The 24,192-nt window shown below is 37.3% G+C and overlaps 1 protein-coding gene across 2 annotated transcripts in view; it reads right to left on the bottom strand.

The window, feature by feature from the left end:
- Positions 1 to 427: 427 nt before the first annotated feature.
- LOC136857498 (ribonuclease P protein subunit p40) overlaps positions 428 to 24,192 on the bottom strand; it is a 301,106-nt gene continuing 277,341 nt past the window's right edge. For both annotated transcript variants that reach the window (XM_067136197.2, XM_067136199.2), the window contains exon 7: positions 428 to 625. In XM_067136197.2, coding sequence (XP_066992298.1) covers positions 433 to 625 — 193 coding nt within the window. In that variant the 3' untranslated portion in view covers positions 428 to 432. The remainder of the gene's footprint in view (positions 626 to 24,192) is intronic.

Raw genomic sequence — 24,192 nt, 5'->3', positions numbered from 1 at the left:
AATAGCAGCCTGTAAATATAAGAGGTTGTTTCTTAAAAAATGGAAATGTACAACTTGAGCTCGTGGAATTCTTGTTACATTACTACAGATTCAACAAATATGCTTGGAGATTTTTTCATTACTACTCTATGCCCGAGTCCAATTCGTATGAGCTTGTTCCTTGCATTTAATATTTCATCAGACAATATTAATTATTATCAAAATATAATTTACCTCCCATGTAAGCACAAACCCAACTGCTTCTGAGAAGTGTGTACCTGTCAGGAACTTATACAATATCCCCCATTTTTTTGAGTGGCAGTAAATACGAAACATTCAAGACTACCATAAACTGCACGATGGATTTCTAAGTTCATTATTATAATGAGGGAAAGGAGGAACTTCACGGTGCAGTCCAGGGTCTCACTTACAATAAATACACCATAAATAGAGTCATTTTGGTTGTTTATTTGAACTCAATACTGAACAAGTAATAAAGTTTTTGGCCTGCATGAATATGGTGTATTCATTATCACCATCTAAGAAGAAATTGTGTTCCTTGAGTCCCCAGCTCACTGGACTGTCAGCAAATCCTTGCACATATAGACTGATCCAAGGAAAATCTTCTTTCTGAGTAGCATATTTCCTGCAAAACAGAAAACACCTGTGAATATCAGCACTTTCAGGCTATAATAAGTGAACCAGTAAGAATGTTTAACCTTTTCACTCCCAAGTTTCTTTCAGCCTTATGCATGCCCCGTACCAGATTTTTCTGGACGTTTCGACAGTGGTTGTAATAGGCCATAAATACTTTGTATTTACACAGCTACTGAAAAGTCATGAAACGACAATATTAGGAATAGTTTTCTCCTAACACTTTTCCCAAAATTCGATAGAACTTTGCGTGATAAATGTCTGCAGCTTGTTTCACTGCAACTTATCTTCACTATATTCATAAAAAATCAGACTCATCATCATTCCCTAAAATTTCTAAAATATAATATTTCTTTACACTTCCATGCACCCACATCAGAAGACAGCTGCAAAAGAAAAACACGAGGCGCATAATTATCGTCATAAAAAGGTAAGGCGATTTATTAATCGTCCGTCGTCTGATCAAAGCACGTCAACAGCGTTAGACTGACCTCGTAAGTGGAGAAGAGCGCGTTGCTTTAAATCCTAATTAACTCATGTTTGGGACAGCGGGAGAAATGTTGACATCCGAGTTAACTCGGGCATGGGATGGAAAAGGTTAAAATTCTGATAACTGCAGTCTTGAGAGGCTTTTTTTTCCCCTGCAGTTTCTTACAAAAATGCAGGTATAAAACTTAACTTCACATTTAAGGAGCACCTTTCCAATCCCAACGACGAGATAATAAAAAATACACACTAGAGAGAACATAAATCTTGATGCTATATAATGTACAGCACCAAAATAGACATTGGGTAGTCCACACATTGGTATTGGTAAAATTTGATACTTCTCTATATCTTAAATAGAAGATCATAATGGTTTGAAGGTAAAACAAGAGTAAATTTATGACACTTTCCATAAGTATTATTAAAACATTAATGCATAATATATTGCACATAACTTTCTTTACGAAGGGCACTGTGTTTATCACATTTTGTAAAATGTGGGCTGTCTAGCTCTGGTGATGTTCTATGTTTTAGTTCTGTTAATTCTCAAAATTACATCACTAAGTAGGGGCCAGCCATAATTTGTCAATTACTACTTTTTTTTTTTACGTTGCACCGACACAGATAGGTCTTATAGTGACGATGGGATAAGGAAAGGCCTAGAAATGGGGAGGAAGTGGCTGTGGCCTTAATTAAGGTACAGCCCCAGCATTTGCCTGGTGTGAAAATGGGAAACCACGGAAAACCATCTTCAGGACTGCCGACAGTGGGGTTCAAACCCACTACCTCCCGATTACTGGATACTGGCCGCACTTAAGCGTCTGCAGCTATCAAGACTCGGTTGTTAATTACTATTGGTCCAGGTTTCATGGGTTTTTTTCTTATGAAATAAAGAATTTTCAATAACTGTACAGAGATGTACGGTATATAAACACCTGTGATGCTTACCATGACTAAGATATCCAGCCTTCATAGACATAATACTTGACAATGAACAGGTAACAAATGACACAATATTCAGACTCTGCAATGTTCCTTTGCATCAAGCCTTAGACCTCAACAGGTAACAAAGCGCAGAGAATTGTGTTGTGTCAGTTCCTTGGTTGTTGCTTGGTGCCACATGTTGATTCCTATTGTGAAGTGAATCTTAGTTGTAATGTAAGAAAGTTGAACTTCTCCATGTGAAACATAATGCTTATTGGGAAGAGAGAGCGTGCACTAATAGTGAAGTTGTTTTATCAGAATGGCAGCAATAGCAATACTGCATTGTAGGAATATAGCCAAGAGAAACAACAGAGAAGAGGTCCGTGATAATGGGCTGAAGAAAATGATTAAGAAATTTGAGGAAACAGGTGTATTAGGTGTTGCACCACGGAGAGAACGGCGGCCCATCCCCATGGATGTTGTTGATGTAGTTGCTGAAGCTGTAGCAGACCGTGCAGCACATTCTACAAATTCTGTAACCAGTTTTCAAGCTGTGTCACATAAACTGTCGCTACCCAAGTCAACAGTTCACAAGATTTTGCGGCACATTTTACACGGGTATCCCTACAAACTTCATACTGTTCACAAATTGAAACCCCAAGAAGTTGCACAACGCTATGACTTTGCCCTTCAGTTTCTGTCATGCGTGGAAGTGGACAACATGTGGCTGGGGAATACCGTATTTACTTGCGAATTAGACCCCTTTTTTCCCCACTTTTACAGCTAAAAATAAAAAAAGGGGGTCCAATATTCGATAAATATTCGATAACCTCAAAATTTTGTGCAGTGAACACGACTTCTAGGTTATAAAGAACTAAAAATTGTACGTGTAAACATTCTATACGTACTATTATTTAACAAACTTAGAATGTATTTAACTTATACTGGCTATTTTCGTCGGAAGGCAGTATTTCTAAACGTAAAAGACAATAAATGAACACGACGTTTAGGCCTACGGTACATATAAAAGTCTGTTTTAGGTGAACACGACTTTTAGGCCTACGGTACATATAAAAGTCAATTTTAGATACTCGTATCATGTCATTTGTTACATCTCATCAATTCCTCGGGTGAGGCTAATGTCAGGAAGGGCATACGACCATAAAAACTCACTACGAAGATTCATACTCGATCCCGTAGAAGAAAGGGGTAAGGGTATCGTGTTATCATATAATTGAATATTGATACAAAAGAACTTAATGGCCAGTCATTTGTCTCTGTCAGTTCAGTAGTAGGCCTAGCACACAGTAAACCTGATCACTGCTTTCATATGAATTTATCGCCTTGCACCGCCAACTTCCCTGCCTTGCTACCGGCGTGTCGGCATTCTAAGTGACGTCATCTTCACTGCTATCTCTCGCCAGTCACGTCAGCCATGCTTCATTCTTTTTGAGCCATGCACTGCAATCAAGAGCATACGAGGTCCTGTCTTTTTGAACCTTTTAAAAATAATTTTGTTCCCGACTATAGAGTCTAAACAGTGTAAATCTATTCCCAGGTGGTCTCTGATATTCCCAGTTGGTGTATATGTAGCAGAAGCCACTCGTTCCGAATAAAGAAGTGCTGTAGAAGGCATGCCAAACCATCAGCTGATAACTAACGTTATGTTACGAGTTGTACTTCCGAATGTAATACATAGTAACTGGAAGCATTCTTTTAATAACTGCGGCTGTTGAAACACTGACCCTTATTTTTTAAGTACATTTCATGCTTGTTCTCTACATTTATCACATCAGGATTTGCATAAACAGCTGTCCATTAGAGAAGACAGACCACATTGTTTAGGTTAGGTATATTATCGCCCTGATAGTGCCACAGATGATAGTGCCAAAATTTCGACAGGAAAAATAAAAATAAATAACAGGAAAATATACCGCATTTATGGATATCCACAGGTGAGGCGGTAATGCGTTTTATGTCCAACTCGTTGGCTGAATGGTCAGCTACAAGTAACTAATCTCATTTTGTTCCGTATTGAAGATACAATAAGTAAACTCTGTCAAGATTAAAATTATTGTGTCCACCTTGTCAATACAAATATATATTTTTAGTGGTTAAATTCTACATGAATCGAAGTAAAACCCCCCAAAACAGCAACTGTGTGTTTAATTCAGGTAGAATTTAACCACTAAAAATATATATTTGTATTGAAAAGGTGGACACAATAATTTTAATCTTGAAAGAGTTTACTGAATGGTCAGCGTACTGGCCTTCGGTTCAGAGGGTCCCGGGTTCGATTCCCGGCCGGGTCGGGGATTTTAACCTTCATTGGTTAATTCCAATGGCCCGGGGGCTGGGTGTTTGTGCTGTCCCCAACATCTCTGCAACTCTCACACCACACATAACACTATCCTCTACCACAATAACATGCAGTTACCTACACATGGCAGATGCTGCCCACCCTCATCGGTGGGTCTGCCTTACAAGGGCTGCACTTGCCTAAATAGCCACACGAAAAAAATGTGTTTTATTATCATGTTTAATTTCGTACGTTCGTTGTCTCTTTTTTTCTTCACGCATACCCTAGTATGTTTTGTTTGGCGTCTCCGAAAATTGTTTAAAGTACGTGGGGACATAAAATTATTATTATTATTATTATATATATATATAATTCACTGGGGCCATCAAGGACCACGTTAAGTCTTGTTGCATTTGACACTGAACTTGGCCTTCTTTAGAGCCCAAATTTCCCTCATTCTTTGTGAGTGGGCCTGCTTGCGCTCCTCTGTCCAAGGGTTTAGCCCGTTCGTCAATATTTTCTTGCGGAAGAGATCTCTGTTAAGGGCGTCTTCAGCTGAGATATGTAGCATTTGCAGGTCTTCTTTGGTATATCTAAACCAGGGAATTGTGGTTTTGGGGTTTGAATCAAAAAAGTGAAAGATTTCTTTAGTTAACTTTCTTCCGTCCATTCTTTTCAGATGACCGTAAAACCGTGCCCGTCTTTTTCTGATTGTGTCGGTAATTTTCTCTATTTTGCTGTAGACTTCCTCGTTGGATCTCATTTGATGGATTCCATTTCTGTACTTTGATCCCAAGATTCCTCTCACAATTTTGCGTTCTTTTTTCTCCAGTTCTTCAAGGAGTCCTTTGTTGGCATTTAGAGACAGGGTTTCGGCTGCATATAGAACTACTGGCTTCAGAACTGTTTCATAGTGACGTATCTTGGTGTTTTGGGAAAGGCATTTTTTGTTGTAGATTGTGCGGGATGTTTAGTAGGCTATTTCCAGTTTGCGTACTCGCTCCTGAAGCGCTTCTTTGTCCAGTCCATTTTTCAAATTATCTCACCCAGGTATTTGAATTTGTCTACTCGGGTGATGTCCCCGTATTTCGTATGGAGTTTTGGTGGAGCCTCTTTGATGTTAGTCATTACTTCCGTTTTCTCAAACGATATCTGCAAACCAGTTTGTTCAGCAATTTCCTTTAAAATTTCAACTTGAGCTCTAGCGGTTTCTATGTCGTTTGAGAGAACAGCAATATCATCGGCAAATGCTAAGCAGTCTGTTGCGATCCCCTTGGATTTGGTTCCTATTCTCAATGGACTGTAGTTGGGTTTCCTGTCATCTCACCCACCAGGTTCTGATGATCTTTTCAAGAACACAGTTGAAGAGTATCGGGGATGGTTATTCTAACTATTCTAACTTTTAATCAGAGCTATTTTAACGCAACATACTGCAATATATTTTACTTCCATTTTTTATCAGACATCCGGATGCTCTTAAGTAACTTCTTTGTAATTTATCCCATGACTGTAAATTTGTGTGCTAGCTGATGATGGCCAAGATAGGTCGAAACCGGTACAAGTGTAGTAGTTCATCCACAATAAATGTATTGATCGGTGGAACATTTTTCTTGTCTATTACATTGAATCCAATCAATACGGAATATGAAACTTATAAATAATAATAGGGTCTCCTTGTTCCAGATTTCTTCTATTTGCTTTTGCAAGATATCAAGTGATTCCTCTGGGGCATATTTCCATACTTCTGCTACTACTGAGTCTTCCCCCGGCGCTTTGTTATTTTTGAGACAGGCAATGTGGCGCTTGATTGCATCTCTGTCGGGTGGTTTGGAATCTGGGTACCTGAGTAAGGGTTCCTTGGTCTCAATGGGGCTTTGCGGTTTAGAGCAATTAAGTAAATTCTTGAAGTAGTCTGCCAGAATGCTGCAATTTTCTTCATTTGACGTCGCCAGAGTGCCGTCCTTTCGCTCAAAGCATAGAGAGGGTGGTTTATAGCCAGTGAGTTTGCGTTTGAAGGCCCTGTAGTACTCTCTGCTTTCATTCTTCCTAAAGTTTTGTTCAATCTTTTCAATGAGAGATTTTTCGTATTTACGTTTCTCAGTTCTGAACACCCTAGCTGCTTGGGCACGTTGGGTTTTGTACGTTTCCCAATCATTTTCTGATTTCGTACAGCAGTACTGTTTCCACGCATTGAGTCTTTCTTGGAGGACTGATTCGCAGGTACCATTCCACCAGGCATGCCTTTTGCTTCTCTTGATTTCTGCAACGTCTTTGGCGGCCTCAACAAGGAGATTTTTGGCATTGTTAAAGTCACAATCATTTGGTCTAGCCTTCTCCTGGAACTCCTCGACCCTTTGCCGAAGTTTATCATTGTCGAAGCGTGTGATCTGTTTGGTTGTCTTCCTTGTGTTTGCGGGAATTGGTTTGAATTTGATAAGAGACATATAGTGATCTGAGGCCACATTGATGCCTTTCTTTACCTTGACATTCATAATCTCAAGGCTGTTTCTCCTGGAGATTGCAACATGATCAATTTGGAACTCTCCGAGAGCTTGGATGGGAGAACGCCAAGTCATTTGCTTTCTGGGTAGATGGCGAAAGTGGGTCGACATGACCTGCAGGTTGTGATTTTTGCAAATGGACACCAGTCTTTTGCCATTGGGATTGGTTCTTTTGTGAGCAGGGTAATTTCCTATAACTTTCTTGTACTTCTGTTCACGACCTAGTTGGGCATTGAAGTCACCCAAAAGAAGCTTGACATGGTGTTTGGGGATTTCGTTTAATTTTTCATCCAGTAGGTCCCAGAAATTATCAACTTCGTCTGGATCAGACTTGTTCTTATCGTTTGTAGGAGCATGTGCGTTAACTAGGGCGTAGGTTTTGTTCGCGCATTTAATTGTGAGTATAGACAATCTGTCATGCACAGGTTCGAAATTTGCAACCGATTTAAGGATCTTGGTTCTAACAGCAAACGCGGTTCCAAGCATCACAGCTCCATTGAGGATTCCTCTTTGCGCTTTGCTCTTGAAAAAATCGGTAGCCTTCGGATTCAAAAATCTCTTCATCCGGGTACCTTGTTTTCTGTAGGGCCATTATGGATATCTGATTTTCGTGAAGAGCTTTGGTGAGGGTTTTCAGCTTGCCAGTTTGTGTAAGTGAATTTATGTTGAAAGTTGCTAGAAAGGTTTTAGATTTTGGCCTGAGTTTTTGACTCTTCGGGGTACACCGAGATGCTCCGACTCGTCTCTTGCATGATGTCGAGTCTCCCCCAGAATCCGAATGAGACTCGTGCGCCGCGGTGTTCACGACGAGGGATTTATCCGAAGATTTACCCCCTGGGGTATGTTTCTTGAAATGTTGAGCCATCATGCTTTTTGACTTGACTTTGCTTTGGACGGATACCCATCCTTTTACAACTAGGGTTGTTAGCCCTAGAGGTTGCCTCAAGATGTTTTCTGGCTTCTGGTCATTTACCAGTCTTCGCCGTAACCCAGGCAAGGGACCAGTTCTTTTTTCACAGTGGTATTTTATTTCCCTACTACCCTCTGACTCTGCTGGCGGCAGAGCCAGCGAGCTTCCCCAATTCCAATGGGACACGCCCGATGGAGGTAACTGGTAAATCCCCACACAGGATTATTATTATTATTATTATTATTATTATTATTATTATTATTATTATTATTATTATTATTATTATTTTTTAGGTACGTTGGTGAGTAAAACAATCGTTTTAATTGGATAGCTTTTATCATGTTTTAAACTTACTTCTCTCCAAATATATACCTATATTGGCCCGAGTTACGAGATATTAAACGACCACTTTGTTAATGATCTCGCCTGCTGTATAAATAGCAACAACCACGAATATTTCTCAACTAAAGTAAACTCATTTCCTCATCCCGAGGTGGTACAGCTCTTTTTAGACACACTCCCAGTGGAGGGGAGTTACATGTAACGCTTTTACCGCATATCAACCTTCCTACCATTCGTGAATCTCTGGCAGTACGGTATCGGGAATCGAAGTCAAACCCCCGAAAACAGCAACTAATTGTGCTAACCATTACGCTGGTGGACATTATTACATACAAAACACAGACATATAGCATGACTGATGCATACTTGCAATGCGCGGGGTTGGAGACGAAGCTAGGCCTATTCATCTATTTTTGCAACGTCATCAGAGCTGCAGTAGACCTACGCTACAGAGGTGGACATTTCTTAACTGCGAAACACAGATGTACCGCATGGATTCGACATGTTTTCATTGCGTAGGTCGTACGGACGAAGCTATTCACAAATTTGTGCGATGTCATCAGAGCTGAGATAAGACTTGTACCCGCTTCGAAGCGGAATTGTCGTCGTTCTCTGACGAATTACGTTGAGGCATCTTATAGGCGAGATTTATTTTTTTCATTTTCTTCACCTCGAAAAGCCGGGGGGGGGGGGGTGTGTGTGTCTAATATGTTGCTACTACAACATAAAGATAATTGAGAAGTCTCCACCGTATGAATACATTAATTTATTTACTTTGAAGTAGTAAATTCAGTCAGTACCGGTTTCGATCCCTATGGGATCATCCTCAGCTGACACACAAAGAAATAGTTACAAAAACATCACATATGAAAGATTACACCTTGTAAAACTAGTCCAATTAAATCAGACGTTAAAAGTTGTTTGTTAAAATATTATTAGTTAAGAGCACCAGCGGTGTGAGGCATATGACCCCACTATGTCTAGACTATTATACATTAAATGGATTTTATATTTGTTTACATTAGTGTTTAGGATATTACACTTAATATAATTGATCCATTTGATTCAAACATTCAGAATTGCTTATTAAAATGATAAATATGTCTATCTTTGGCTTGAAAAGTACATTTTTGTTAAGGCATTTCGTCACACTGTGCCTATATTATTGAACATGGAATGAAGTTTGCACTTATACACACTAGTGATTGTAAATTTGTTATAATGTCTTGAAAATGTTTGCTATTTGAGGCTTATCACTTCATTTTATCTGATCTATGAAATATCAATAGGATTATCTACACTTTTTGCATTGATATTTAGGATATTTCACTTTTGTATAACTAGTCCGATTGGAACAAACATGAAATGCTTATTGAAATGGAACTTTCTTGGCTAAAAAATGCTTGTTATATGATATGTGTTACCTCATGCACCTATTTTATTGTGCATAAAATGAGGTTTACACTTGTTAACATTAGTACTATGAGATTGTTATCGTCTATAGTATATACATGAAAAATTTTTGATCTGACATGGCAAGCCAGTTAAAAGTAGATAAAATAGTAAATTAATGGAATAGGTCCCGTTTCTTATTCATACTATTTGTTTTTACCACTTTGCACTAGTGAATTGGTAAGTGTATGGCATATGTATGCTAAATTAAAGTTTATATTGTTTTTCCATTTATTACAATTTTCATAAATTGCTGCTAGTGATAAAGTTATCTTGGTCTACAGATATTGTTGAGAAAAGTTGCGTGTGTCGTTGCTGAGTTAAATGGTGACTATTATGAGTTGAATTTCGTTAGAAGTGCCGTGCATCTTGATGAAATTTAAATTATGTACTGTAGTTGTTAGCCAATACACGTTTGTTGTGATGATAGCGTGGAGGCTTCTTATTGTAGGGTATATGTATCTGCAAGTAGAAATAATCGGTATAAGATATGGTGTATTGTGGACTGTGGAAAGTGAGTTGTATGTTATATTACTTACGTTGAGTGTTGACGCTGTGTGCTCTGGGCGGCTGCCTGTCGAGATCTGTTACGTGTTATCCTAGGACTGTAGTTTGCGGCGGCGGAGGGGAGGTTTGGAGGGATGGGTGGAGCGCTTGTGAGGGGAGCGGGGTTGGAGGAGGGGAGATCTTTGAGCGGTTCATTTGTATGTGTGGGTTGTTTGTTAATTCTTTTTAAATAATAATTTGTTAGGAGGGGAATGACTGCATCAAAAAGAATATTGTTTTTATCTGTGGTTTCATTTAAGTTGAAATTTGGGTTGAATGAAATTCGATATTAGATATGAAATCAAAAAAATATTACCACAATATATTAATAGAATCAACCAAGAGACCAACAAGCAAGATACCATAAACCATACACAACTTAAAAAACAAAATCCAACAAAATAACTTACTAGTAACTAAGGCAGACAAGGGAAACACAACAGTTATCATGGATAAAGATGAATACATAGCTACAACTAAAACTTGCTTCCAAGATGAAACTTTCCAAATCAAGTCCAAAGATCCCACCAATAGTATTCAAAAGAACTTAAACATTTTACTGAAAAACACTCACTTCCTTTTAAATGAACAAGAAACCACAAAATTGATTACAATGAACCCAGGACTACCTACTGCTAAAGCATACCCAAAAATCCACAAAGATAATATTCCCATGAGACCTATAATAAACTATAGACCAAGCCCTATCTATAAACTATCACAATTCATCCAAAAGTTTCTTAAAAAACATTATGTCTTCCAGGCAAAGAAAACCATAAAAAACTCAATAGAATTTTGCAACATTACCAAAAACATAAAAATAGAACAACACCATAAATTAGCATCATATGACAACAAATATGTATCCCAACATACCTGCACAAAAAACCATAACAATCATTGAATCCAATCTCAAAAACCATAGTAAGCTAAGCAAGTTAGAAATAGATGAATTCATGAAATTATTACATTTTGCTATTAACAATAATTACTTTAAATTCGATGATACTATATACCACCAATAAGTACTACCCATGGGATCACCAACATCAGGTATACTCGCTGAAATATACATAGACTACCTAGAACATCAAGAAATCCAAAAACTAGACAACATTCCCTTTTGATGTAGATTTGTTGACGACGTTATAATAGATAAATAGGCATACCAATGAAAGTAAAATCCTAGAACAACTAAATAAAATAGACCCTTACATAAAATTCACTATGGAAACTGAAAATAACAACACAATAAACTACCTGGATATATCCATAACTAGACACAACAACCATTTAACATACAACATATACAGGAAACCTACCCACACATCTAACACAATAAAAATAGATTCCACCCACCCACACACCCACAAGAAAGCCGCATACTATAGCATGATATACAGAGCATACAACATTCCACTCACGAAAAAAGACTTAAACAAAGAATTGAACCTAATTTATGAAATAGCCAAACAGAACGGATACAAAAAAGAAATGATAAACCAAATTATCAACAAAATAAAAAACCAATCAAAAACCAAGTTAACCAGAACCGTAAAAGATAAAAAAGACTATGCACTATTTACCTACAATAATAACCACATACACTCCATAACTAACATTTTTAAAAAACAAGGCTTGAAAATAGCCTACAAAACCACACGTAGCAATACTGACATACCATACAATTCCAAATCAGTCAATAATATCAATAAATACAACCACTCGGGTGTCTACCGCCTGAAATGCAATGACTGCAGAGCCAGCTATATAGGGCATACCGGAAGAAACTTTCAAATACGATACAACGAACATATAAATGCAATCAAGCATGGACACTTTTCAGCCATGGGACAACATATCAATGACCAAAAACACAGATTCACAGATATCAATAATGACATGCAAATCCTCAATACCAATCCGAAGAGCCCCTTGCTCTACATAAGCCTAGACCAATACACCAACCCAAATTTCAACTTAAATGAAACCACAGATAAAAACAATATTCTTTTTGATGCAGTCATTCCCCTCCTAACAAATTATTATTTAAAAAGAATTAACAAACAACAACCCACACATACAAATGAACCGCTCAAAGATCTCCCCTCCTCCAACCCCGCTCCCCTCACAAGCGCTCCACCCATCCCTCCAAACATCCCCTCCGCCGCCGCAAACTACAGTCCTAGGATAACACGTAACAGATCTCGACAGGCAGCCGCCCAGAGCACACAGCGTCAACACTCAACGTAAGTAATATAACATACAACTCACTTTCCACAGTCCACAATACACCATCTCTTATACCGATTATTTCTACTTGCAGATACATATACCCTACAACAAGAAGCCTCCACGCTATCATCAAAACGAACGTGTATTGGCTAACAACTACAGTACATAATTTAAATTTCATCAAGATGCACGGCACTTCTAACGAAATTCAACTCATAATAGTCACCATTTAACTCAGCAACGACACACGCAACTTTTCTCAACAATATCTATAGACCAAGATAACTTTATCACTAGCAGCAATTTATGAAAATTGTAATAAATGAAAAAACAATATAAACTTTAATTTAGCATACATATGCCATACACTTACCAATTTACTAGTGCAAAGTGGTAAAAACAAATAGTATGAATAAGAAACTGGACCTATTCCATTAGTTTACTATTTTATCTACTTTTAACTGGCTTGCCATGTCAGATCAAAATTTTTTCATGTATATACTATAGACGATAACAATCTCATAGTACTAATGTTAACAAGTGTAAACCTCATTTTATGCACAATAAAATAGGTGCATGAGGTAACACATATCATATGACAAGCATTTTTTAGCCAAGAAAGTTCCATTTCAATAAGCATTTCATGTTTGTTCCAATTGGACTAGTTATACAAAAGTGAAATATCCTAAATATCAATGCAAAAAGTGTAGATAATCCTATTGATATTTCATAGATCAGATACAATGAAGTGATAAGCCTCAAATAACAAACATTTTCAAGACATTACAACAAATTTAGAATCACTAGTGTGTATAAGTGCAAACTTCATTCCATGTTCAATAATATAGGCACAGTGTGACGAAATGCCTTAACAACAATGTACTTTTCAAGCCAAAGATAGACATATTTATCATTTTAATAAGCAATTCTGAATGTCTGAATCAAATGGATCAATTATATTAAGTGTAATATCCTAAACACTAATGTAAACAAATATAAAATCCATTTAATGTATAATAGTCTAGACATAGTGGGGTCATATGCCTCACACCGCTGGTGCTCTTAACTAATAATATTTTAACAAACAACTTTTAACGTCTGATTTAATTGGACTAGTTTTACAAGGTGTAGTCTTTCATATGTGATGTTTTTGTAACTATTTCTTTGTGTGTCAGCTGAGGATGATCCCATAGGGATCGAAACCGGTACTGACTGAATTTACTACTTTAAAGTAAATAAATTAATGTATTGATAAGATGGAGACTTCTCAATTATCTTTATATTCTGTGAACTGACGAGGTGCATTTTATTCTGTTGCAAATGGAGTTTGACTCCTCCAATTGTTGTACAGGAGCAACCATTGCATTCAGCTTACGTGACTGTTTTACAACTCCTTCATTGGAAGATAGGAAAAGGGTCCACCTTTTCAATACAAAAATGTTATAGTTTTATTTACAACATATATTTACAACTTGGAACTAGTTTCGACACTGTTTGGTCTCATCTTCAGCCAAAATGTGGGAAATAGGCTAGCATGTAGACATTTATATTACACAAGGCGTTACATTAAACAATACACATCTTACGAGGAGATAAAAACAGGGACGAATGTAGAAACAAATGAATCGTTGAGAAAGCAAAAGTTATAAATATTAAAAATAACCTTAACCACACATCTTGCAGTGCGAAAATATTCACCTTAAATGATTCCTGAATACAAAACGCACGCGCACACATTTCTGAACAGCCAGCAGGCAGGAAAAAGTAAAGTGAAACCTTAAGAGTTCTTCTGAGAAGAGTTCATCATTTTTTCTATGTTCCGACTAACTAATGAAGTCTCCCTTGAGTTCTTGATAAACATACACAACAGGAAATTCTCCTTCACTCTCAACAATAGCTATAAAGACCAACGGTAAATTGCATTTTAAATATTGTGCAGAGACGTGAAAGCATGATCTTGAACATGATATAACTTCTTCATTTAACCCAGTTTTTTACACAAGGTGTTACATTAAACAATACACATCTTACGAGGAGATAAAAACAGGGACGAATATAGAAACGAATCGTTGATAAAGCAAAAGTTATACATATTAAAAATAACCTTAACCACACATCTTGCAGTGCGAAAATATTTGCCTTGAATGATTCCTGAATACAAAAACGCACGCGCACACACTTCTGAAGAGCCAGCAGGCAGGAGAAAGTAAGGTGAAACCTTAAGAGTTCTTCTGAGAAGAGTTCATCATTTTTTCTATGTTCCGACTAACTAATGAAGTCTCCCTCGAGTTCCTGATAAACATACACAACAGGAAATTCTCCTTCACTCTCAACAATAGCTATAAAGACCAACGGTAAATTGTATTTTAAATACTGTGCAGAGACATGAAAGCATGAACTTGAACATGCTTTTACCACTTTTTGAAAGTCTCTCTCTATATTACATAGCTTCATTAACACCACCATTCTGTAGATGCACAAAATAATCTTGTAATCTTCACAGGTCCGCTATTCAGCTCGACAAGAATATAAAATTGGTATTAAGGAATACGTTTTCTGAGAGATTTGGAGGTTGACTGTGCCAGTATTTGTGGTGTATTGTTGCAGCGTTACGTGCAGGGTGGGGGCAGGTTTCTATGATGTTTATTGCGGGACATAAGGCGGTGAAGCTATGGCGCGAGATGAAGAGGAACAGAGCGTGTTGGATAGTTTAGGTCTGGGGAGCGGCCATTGTTGGATTAGGAGGGGAGAGGGAAGGAGCGGTAGGGGAGGAGGAGTGGAAGGAGGGGAAATATGGAGGGTGATGTGGTGAAAGTGTGTGGCGTGACAAAGTATTATGCATAATGTGAAAGACAGATCTGTTTTTCGGGATATTCATGTTTTTGAAAAATTCAATGAGAAAGTCGAATAGGATCTTTGGTTTCTCTGAGATATCATTTAAGTTTAGGTTGGGATTGAAATATTGGTCTAAATGAATATAGAGGTTTTCAGTGACGTCTAGGAAAGAACCTTTGTTTAGAATATTTAATACCTCAAGATCTTGATTTATTTCAGTAAAGTTGTGCTTAAATTCTTTTATATGTAGGCCGACCGCGGAAAAACGGTTGTGTTTTATGGCATTGACATGTTCTGCATATCTGATTTTAAAGCTGCGTCCTGTTTGCCCTAGGTAAGAACTTATGCAGTCTTGGCAAGAAAACCTATATAGACCTGATTTAGAAAAAGGACTAATTTTATTTATTGATGAAGAGTTGTGTAGGATCTCTGTGCTTCTATTGTTAGTACGAAAGGCTATTTTAACGTTGAGTTTTTTAAGAACGTTAGTGACGTTGTAAATTTCTTTATTGAAGGTAAATGTGGAAAACGTGGCATTAGGGTGGTTTTTGGGCGGTGTCTGAATTTATTGATTATTCTTTCAATAAAGGATTCATTATATCCATTAAATTTTGCTATAGAGCGAATGGTGTTCAATTCTTTATTTATGTTTTTTCTTGACATCGGAATTTTGAATGCTCGGTCTACTAAGCTATTATATGTAGCCGCTTTGTGTGTTTGGGGGTGTAGTGAGTCATTTCTTATAGTAGTGGCCGTTTGAGTGGGCTTTCTATAGATACTATTGATTGTTGCACAGTCAACCTCCAAATCTCTCAGAAAACGTATTCCTTAATACCAATTTTATATTCTTGTCGAGCTGAATACCGGACCTGTGAAGATTACAAGATAATTTTGTGCATCTACAGAATGGTGGTGTTAATGAAGCTATGTAATATAGAGAGAGACTTTCAAAAAGTGGTTAAATGAAGAAGTTATATCATGTTCAAGTTCATGCTTTCACGTCTCTGCACAGTATTTAAAATACAATTCACCGTTGGTCTTTATAGCTATTGTTGAGAGTGAAGGAGAATTTCCTGTTGTGTATGTTTATCAAGAACTCAAGGGAGACTTCATTAGTTAGTCGGAACATAGAAAAAATGATGAACTCTTCTCAGAAGAACTCTTAAGGTTTCACTTTAATTTTTCCTGCCTGCTGGCTCTTCAGAAATGTGTGCGCGTGCATTTTGTATTCAGGAATCATTCAAGGCGAATATTTTCGCACTGCAAGATGTGTGGTTAAGGTTATTTTTAATATGTATAACTTTTGCTTTATCAATGATTCATTTGTTTCTATATTCGTCCCTGTTTTTATCTCCTCGTAAGATGTGTATTGTTTAATGTAACACCTTGTGTAAAAAACTGGGTTAAATGAAGAAGTTATATCATGTTCAAGATCATGCTTTCACGTCTCTGCACAATATTTAAAATGCAATTTACCGTTGGTCTTTATAGCTATTGTTGAGAGTGAAGGAGAATTTCCTGTTGTGTATGTTTATCAAGAACTCAAGGGAGACTTCATTAGTTAGTCGGAACATAGAAAAAATGATGAACTCTTCTCAGAAGAACTCTTAAGGTTTCACTTTAATTTTTCCTGCCTGCTGGCTCTTCAGAAATGTGTGCGCGTGCGTTTTGTATTCAGGAATCATTCAAGGCGAATATTTTCGCACTGCAAGATGTGTGGTTAAGGTTATTTTTAATATTTATAACTTTTGCTTTCTCAACGATTCATTTGTTTCTACATTCGTCCCTGTTTTTATCTCCTCGTAAGATGTGTATTGTTTAATGTAACGCCTTGTGTAATATAAATGTCTACATGCTAGCCTATTTCCCACATTTTGGCTGAAGATGACGCCAAACAGCGTCGAAACTAGTTCCAAGTTGTAAATATATGTTGTAAATAAAACTATAACATTTTTGTATTGAAAAGGTGGACCCTTTTAAGTTTCCTATCTTCCATTCTCAGTTCAATACGGACAAAAATGAAATTCTTAGATTTAAATTTAAAAAAAAACTCCTTCATTCTCGGTCCTTTTTTTTTTTTTTTTTTTTTTTTTTTAATTTTTAGAAGATGACCCCCTGTGCGCCTAAAACCTGCACGTGATAGGGACCACCTTGTGCAACACGCGATTCCAGCTTTGCAGGAACGCAGCTGTTACCACACCATTATTTTCATGCAAGATTGCATCATATCGCTCGCTAGGTGAAAGAATTGCTTCAAGAAACCTTCGGTAATGACCGCATTATCTCTAGGCATATTCCAGATGTGTGTGGCCTACGAGGTCTCCCAACCTAAATCCACGTGACTTCTGATTGTGGGGATATTTGAAAGATCGTGCCTATTAGGTACATGTCCGGTCTCTGCCCGATCTAAAGGCTACCATACAACACGTCGCTCTGATTTCACCCGATACACTGCGGGGCTCTGTCGACCATGCCGTGTTATGGATGCAGCATGTTGCTGAGTTCGGAGGCCATATTGAACAGTGTTTGTAACCGTAAATCCTAATAAACCTCCCAGAAACACCGTTATCATGTGTGTGATCTTTCTTGCCTATTTTCTGTGACCTCTACCATTGCCTAAAGCGCCACATTTTCGTCTGGTGACAAAAAACTTGGAACTAATAATTTTTGTGGCATAATTCGCGAGCACAATGCTTAGTTAGCATATCTACGAAATTTCAGACTCCTACGATCATTACAGCCCATGCTGTTCCGCACTGAATACCATAACTTTTAATTGTTGACACCCTTTACAATGGCGAAAAATGAGGGTATCCTCCTATTCAATACATCAATACAATATGATGAAAACCGTCAATACGGAATGATTCTAATATCTTGTAATTGTTGACACCCGGTATGCACTAGAACTTTTAGCAATAATTCACTAAATATTTTAAGAAAATTTACTTAATACTTGAACTCGGAACAATATTACACCATGAATTCCTATTAGTTTTAGCAATAATTTATTATACTTGTACGTTTCAGCAATAATTTAATAAATGCTTGTTTTTTTAATCAGTAATTTACAATATTCTTGTAGTTTTCAGCAATAACTTACAAAATATATATGTTTCAGAAATAATTTACTAAATTACTGTACTTTCCAGGAATAATTTATTAAATACTATTAAATACTCTACTGATACTGGAAATACTGGAATTTAATATAGGTACTGGAAATATACTGGAATTTTGAACGATATACTGGAAAAATCATTAAATATATGGGAACAAATATTATCATGCTTTATAATCTACCATAGATATTTGCACTCGAAAAGTCCAGGTGATAAGAATAATTGTTTAAAAAAAATAAGGTTCCAAGAAGGAAACTATAATTTAATTTCATTGATTGCAAATGTTAAAAACATAAGCTATTAGTCTTTAGGGTTTATCAATCGTGAAATTACCAGCGTTTCGTTCTAGTGTAGCAGTAGACTCATCAGTTGGAATGCTACACCTTTCCAAGACGCTGGCGCTAGTGCGCCGTTGAGACACCACTCGCAAGCCTCCTATGTACGACAGTGCAGTGATGGTGCACTACGGGAAGCATGTGCCTCCACTTGTATAAATGCCTGCCTTTGGCCTATATCAAAAAATAAGGTTACCAAACAATTATCTCCAATGGAAGCTAAAGCTGCATTTACACTAAGCGCAATTTCTTCACGAAATAATTTTGCGAAGGAATTGCGCCTAGTGTAGACGCTCCCTCACCCCTGAGTAATTGCGGAGTGAGGGCCCTCGCTGCGAGCCGGAGGTCAGTCTGTTTTTGTCCGCGCATCAAAGGGTTTCGCTCATCGAATTTCTCTCAGTGTAAACATGGTCCCCGTATTTGCGCGAGGGACGAATCAAGAACCGTCCTTGCAGCTCATTGAGCTCTGCAAAAATAGAGATTTTATGTGGAATCCGAAAAACAAAAACTAATTGCAATAAAAGAGAAGATGCGTAGAAGGAAATCAGTTCTCAACTAAACTTTCCTATCTCTACAGTGAAAGCGAAGATGAAATTGCAACTGGGATCATACCGAAGTGAAAGAGAAAGAAAATAAGAGCAGAGTCACTGGATCAGGTAAGCTATTACTATTGGTTTATAATGCAAAATTGTGTCATTTTCATTACTTTTTTGATCTACCGGTACCTATTTTGAAGCATTCTTGGCTCATTGTGAAGAACTTCTACTAGTGGGTAGACAACACCACATTCAAAAGGAACAAGCCTTGAACATTTGGATTAGTCATATTTAGATGGGCTATTGCACTTGTGACTAATTTTACTTGGTTTGTGATTTATTTTTTCTTTCTCCTATTTTGTCTATTTGGATCACTTTGTTAACACTTATATACAATAAACACAGCCAAAGAAAAAGTATCACATAACACACGCTGTAGAAGTGAACCGTTCTTGGATAGATTCAGTACCAGGCTCATTCAAAGTAAAAACTTATTCTAGATAAGTCAAGTCACAAGAAATCATGAAATCTATCACTTTTATATGCATCACAGAAAAAAAAAAAAAAAAAAAAAAAAAACCACATAAAATGTGTTTATCATCATCATCCTTATTTTACATTATCACCCATTTTTGTATCGATCCACAACAATTAACAAATATATCAAGCGCTATTTTTTAACCCTTTGTTGCCTGAATAGTGAAAAATAAGTATACATGATTTTTTCACCTTATTCTAATGGAATATGTTCAAATAGTAAATGCTAATATTTTCAAATCATAATTTTAATTTTTGGTATGTTTTTGGGGCCTGGTACTTTTAAGTACCGTCAGGCGTATTGGAGGCTTCATATTCGGATAGATAAGAATGTTAACATTTTGGAATTATATCACATTTATTGTCTCAAAATATTAGTAGAACATGTTTTTCATACCTAAAACCATTACAAAAATGTGTGTTTCCTAATATTATTGTTCATATGTAGAACATCTTGCACACATCATATACAACAGACACATTATGATGCTCTGCAAAGCAGTTCTTTTTTTCATTGCAGCAAAGAAACACACTACATGTAGTACACTTTGAATGCGGTCTTGACTGCATCTTCTTTCTCGAACACACCTCACATCAACCACGATTTTTTTTTACAAAAACAACAAAATGATTTCCACGATTACTTAGTCTTGACATCACTGGGCACAGAATATTCTGTTTTCCTCCTTTTTGGTAGACAAGTTTGCTCTGGTGACTTTGGTGACCTCATATCACGTGAAAGTTTTCCTGGAAGAGGAATTTCTTTCTGGTCCATCAGTCCTAGGGCCACATTACGCCGGAATGCCATTAGAGGGACTTTTTCATGCAGATTATAGTATATGATGTAGGCATTGACAAATGCTATCTCAATCATTCCCCAAAATAATCTATGCTACCATTTTTTGGACCGACGGTCTAAACCATATACCCCTCGAAGTCTCTCAGCATGGTCCACTCCACCCATGTGTGCATTGTAGCCTTGCACAACAACCGGGCAATCAACAGTAACATTACTTCCATCCTTCTGTTTCCTAGAAACAGTTGCGACTTCTGTTCCATGGAAATTCGATGCTAAGCACACACCTTCACTGTCCTTCCATAGAAAAACTTTGATGTCCATCGAAGAAATTCTATGGTCAGAACACCCCCTTTTCATTTCTTTTTCAGACATAAAATTCTGTGGGATTCCCTTTCTAATCATTCTAATGGTTCCACATGCTAGAGTATTTTCATCTTTCAACCTTTCAAGAAGTGGGAGAGAAGCAAAATAGTTATCAAAGTACAATTTTCTGTGTTGCCCCCAGAATGGCTTTGATAGGCTCAGCACAACTCTTTCCCCAAGCCCATGATTCTATAATTCTGGGATTCTTGTTCTAGGGACTGATTCTTCCCTTGACAGATGTCAAATTTCACAATGTACCCCCTCAGATCTGCAATGCATCACAGTTTATAATCCCCTTTTATTGGTTTCATGGGATTGTACTGCTCGATACTACTCCTTCCCTTGAACAAAATCATTGACTCATCGATGCTAAGTTCCCTTGTAAATGTCTGGAAAATGACCATTGAATGCTGTGTCACGGAATTCGGACGCGTATTGTGGTGTGCCTGGAGACTTGTCAAGTCGCCTTCTGATCAAGGCTAAATTTAATAATTATTTCGACTCATGGAAATTGATCTAGGAGTGTCTTATGTCTTGAGATAATAGTTACGCTGTCCGCCACTGTAGCGCCGGCTTTCGGTAGGCATGCTGTGGAGTCTGTGCTGCCACCTAGGAGCAACCACGGAACTAGACTCACTTTTACTCCTTGCACGCACGATAATAGGCGACTGGTTTTGTTTTGAAAAGTGAAGACACGACGGAGCTGCTTCTGTGTTTACTGTTGGTTTTTGACCGGTTTTAAGTGAAGAAAGAAGAAAGGATGTGGGTTGTAATTGACCCTGGGTGATCACATTGCCAAGGGGCGATGTCCTTGTCGCCGTTCTATTTCCTTTAATTAATTTTTTTTTCTCTACGACCTTAGTACAATCTGTAAGTAAGCATCCACTTTTGTTACCAGGAAATCTAACGATGTGAGAAGGGAACCAGATAAACCCAAGTTAAATTCGTTTGGGTTAATGAAGTACTTAATAGGATAATATTCTACTGTCTAAAACATACTCGTGCACAAGAAAGGTATTCTGCCGTTACCAATGAAAGACTGTGATCTAGATCTTTTTAATTGTAAATTAATTATCAATTATTTGGGGCTTTGTGTAACTGGTTGTAATGTTGTTCAACGTGTTAATTCCTTATAATCTGAAAATCCCCATCAGGGAAGTCATTATGAGTTGGAAATTGTTTCTTGTCACCATTCGGCTGCGTGTTTTTTTTTTTCCTTTCTGGGTGGGTAGCCATTTTGTGGTCCTTCGTCACGTGACCCCGTTGCCATGACAGCAGTGTTTACATGAGTGTGGGCGTTGCCCCTGTTATTTTGACATTTGCCGTCTCTGCTCTTTGTTACGTGCAGACAGCTGACAGGCGTTTTTCGGGGAGATTGTTGAATTCGGCTCTTGGGATGAGACGTGATTCTGTAATGCGTCTATTATTTCTCCGTATGCTTGGCTGTCGTGATTTACTAAAATTTTAATGCGGATAATTTTGGTCCTTGACGACTTGTTTTAACTGTGGATCACTTAAATATTTTATCTGTTTTCTTCTTCCCAATGTTCTTGGTGGAATTTATTTATTGTGGATTTCACATGTTACTGCTCGGGTTCTGCAGTTGAAGTGGTTATTAAGGAACATTTTTCACTCTGAAAAATTTTGTTGTGTGAAAACCTGGTTTGGAAAAAGTGATCAATTAAGTACCCCTTTCTTGGGTTCATTTCTTTGGGTTGTTTCCTATTCCCAGTTTACCCTCTCTGAAGATTTCTTGAAAGTACTGGTTTGTGAGCTCAGATTATTTTCATTTTAATTGGTTTCCATGTTTTTAATTTTAAAGAACCAGAAGGTCGTATAATTAATTTGATTCCTTTCAATTTTACTCCATGGAATTTGAAATTTATCTTTAATTACGATTTATTAATTTAATTTCCCTTTATTTTCCTCTCTTAATTTGAGGTTAAGCTTTAATTACCATCTTTTAATTTTATCCCTTTTATTTGCCTGACTGAAATTGAAATTTAATTACTATTATTTAACCTTCTCTCAATAAAGTTGTTGTAATCCGAAAATGAATTATGATTTTAGTCAGTAAGCATTATTTCTCTTTCTATCCACTTGACCTCTGTTTAGCCTAGCTGTTTCCACGCTTGCTACGATCTTCCTTTGGGAAAATTAGTACTGATTTATTTAATTTGTTTCCCTGGATCGTGCAACTACTGTTGTGAAATACCTAGCTTGTAAGTTCGCGACAGTATTTTGGTAGCAGAGCGTGGTTCTTTTGTTTTGTTTGAATTTTAATTTTCTCTGTGATTCTATTTCCCTTTTAGTAAACTGTTGGTGGTTTTTTTTACCTTTCTTGAGAATTATTGAGTACTGACTAAAATAATAACAAGGCACATTTTGAAAGTGCTTAATTGTAAAGAGGAAGGCAAGATTCGACTTGTGTTAATGCAAATATATTTCTGTTCCATGTGCATTTTGTCATCTTGGGGGAGCCCATCGCTGCTGTGTGAGGTATCTGAGGGTTATGTATTCCCGATTCTTTGGCTTGGGAGCTTGGTATGCTAGCTTGCTGCTGGAAATTTGCTTTGATCTAATCATAAGGCTGACAACCGGTGAGTTATTTTATTTGATTTTCTCTTAGTAATTTCTCAGTCTTGTAACTGAGAATTTTATTTGCATGAAGAAAGGTGAAAACATCTCACATTGTTATTTGTCTTGGCGTGCATCTGTGTCTTCCTGTCTTGTGTTTGATGATTCTATGGGTTTGGCATACCCTAAATTAACCGGGAAGTAAGGTTACTGGATCTCTTATTGTTTTCTCTGTGCCCGAAGGCTCTTATGCGTCACTCATAACCTTTCTTTGGAGGTGTTGATCGACCTGTTCTTTAGTGGAAATCAGCTTAGCGAAGGAAGTGTGTATTGGGCGTAATCTTTGTTTCGGTGTTCCTTACCCAAAAAACTATGTCTCGTACCGTGATTTTTCCCTATCAGCTTCGAAAGGCTGAGTTGATATATGAACTATCAATCCGGAATTTAGAGGTACCTAGTAGCATAGGAGAGTGTGCTGCCTTACTGACAGCAAATGTTCATGTTCCCATTGACCTGTCTATCATTGATCGAACTAAGTGTGGGGAATTTTTAAGTGTGATATGTGACTCGTTGCAAGAAATTAACGTTATTAGGGAAGAATTTTCTGAATTACCTCCCTCAAGAGCTCAAGTGAACAGGTTAAAGGCCAGAGCTCATCACTATCTTGGGCGCATTCAGGACATTCTTGCTGTTAAGCCTGAGGACGAAATAATGACAGAATGTATCAAGTTAATAACTATTGTTTCGGGCATTTCAGCCG

The sequence above is a fragment of the Anabrus simplex genome, chromosome 1 (assembly GCF_040414725.1).
Source record: "Anabrus simplex isolate iqAnaSimp1 chromosome 1, ASM4041472v1, whole genome shotgun sequence".
Taxonomy (NCBI): Eukaryota; Metazoa; Arthropoda; class Insecta; order Orthoptera; family Tettigoniidae; genus Anabrus; species Anabrus simplex.
Note: the sequence above shows the minus strand (reverse complement) of the source record. Positions and strands in the feature narration are given on the sequence as shown.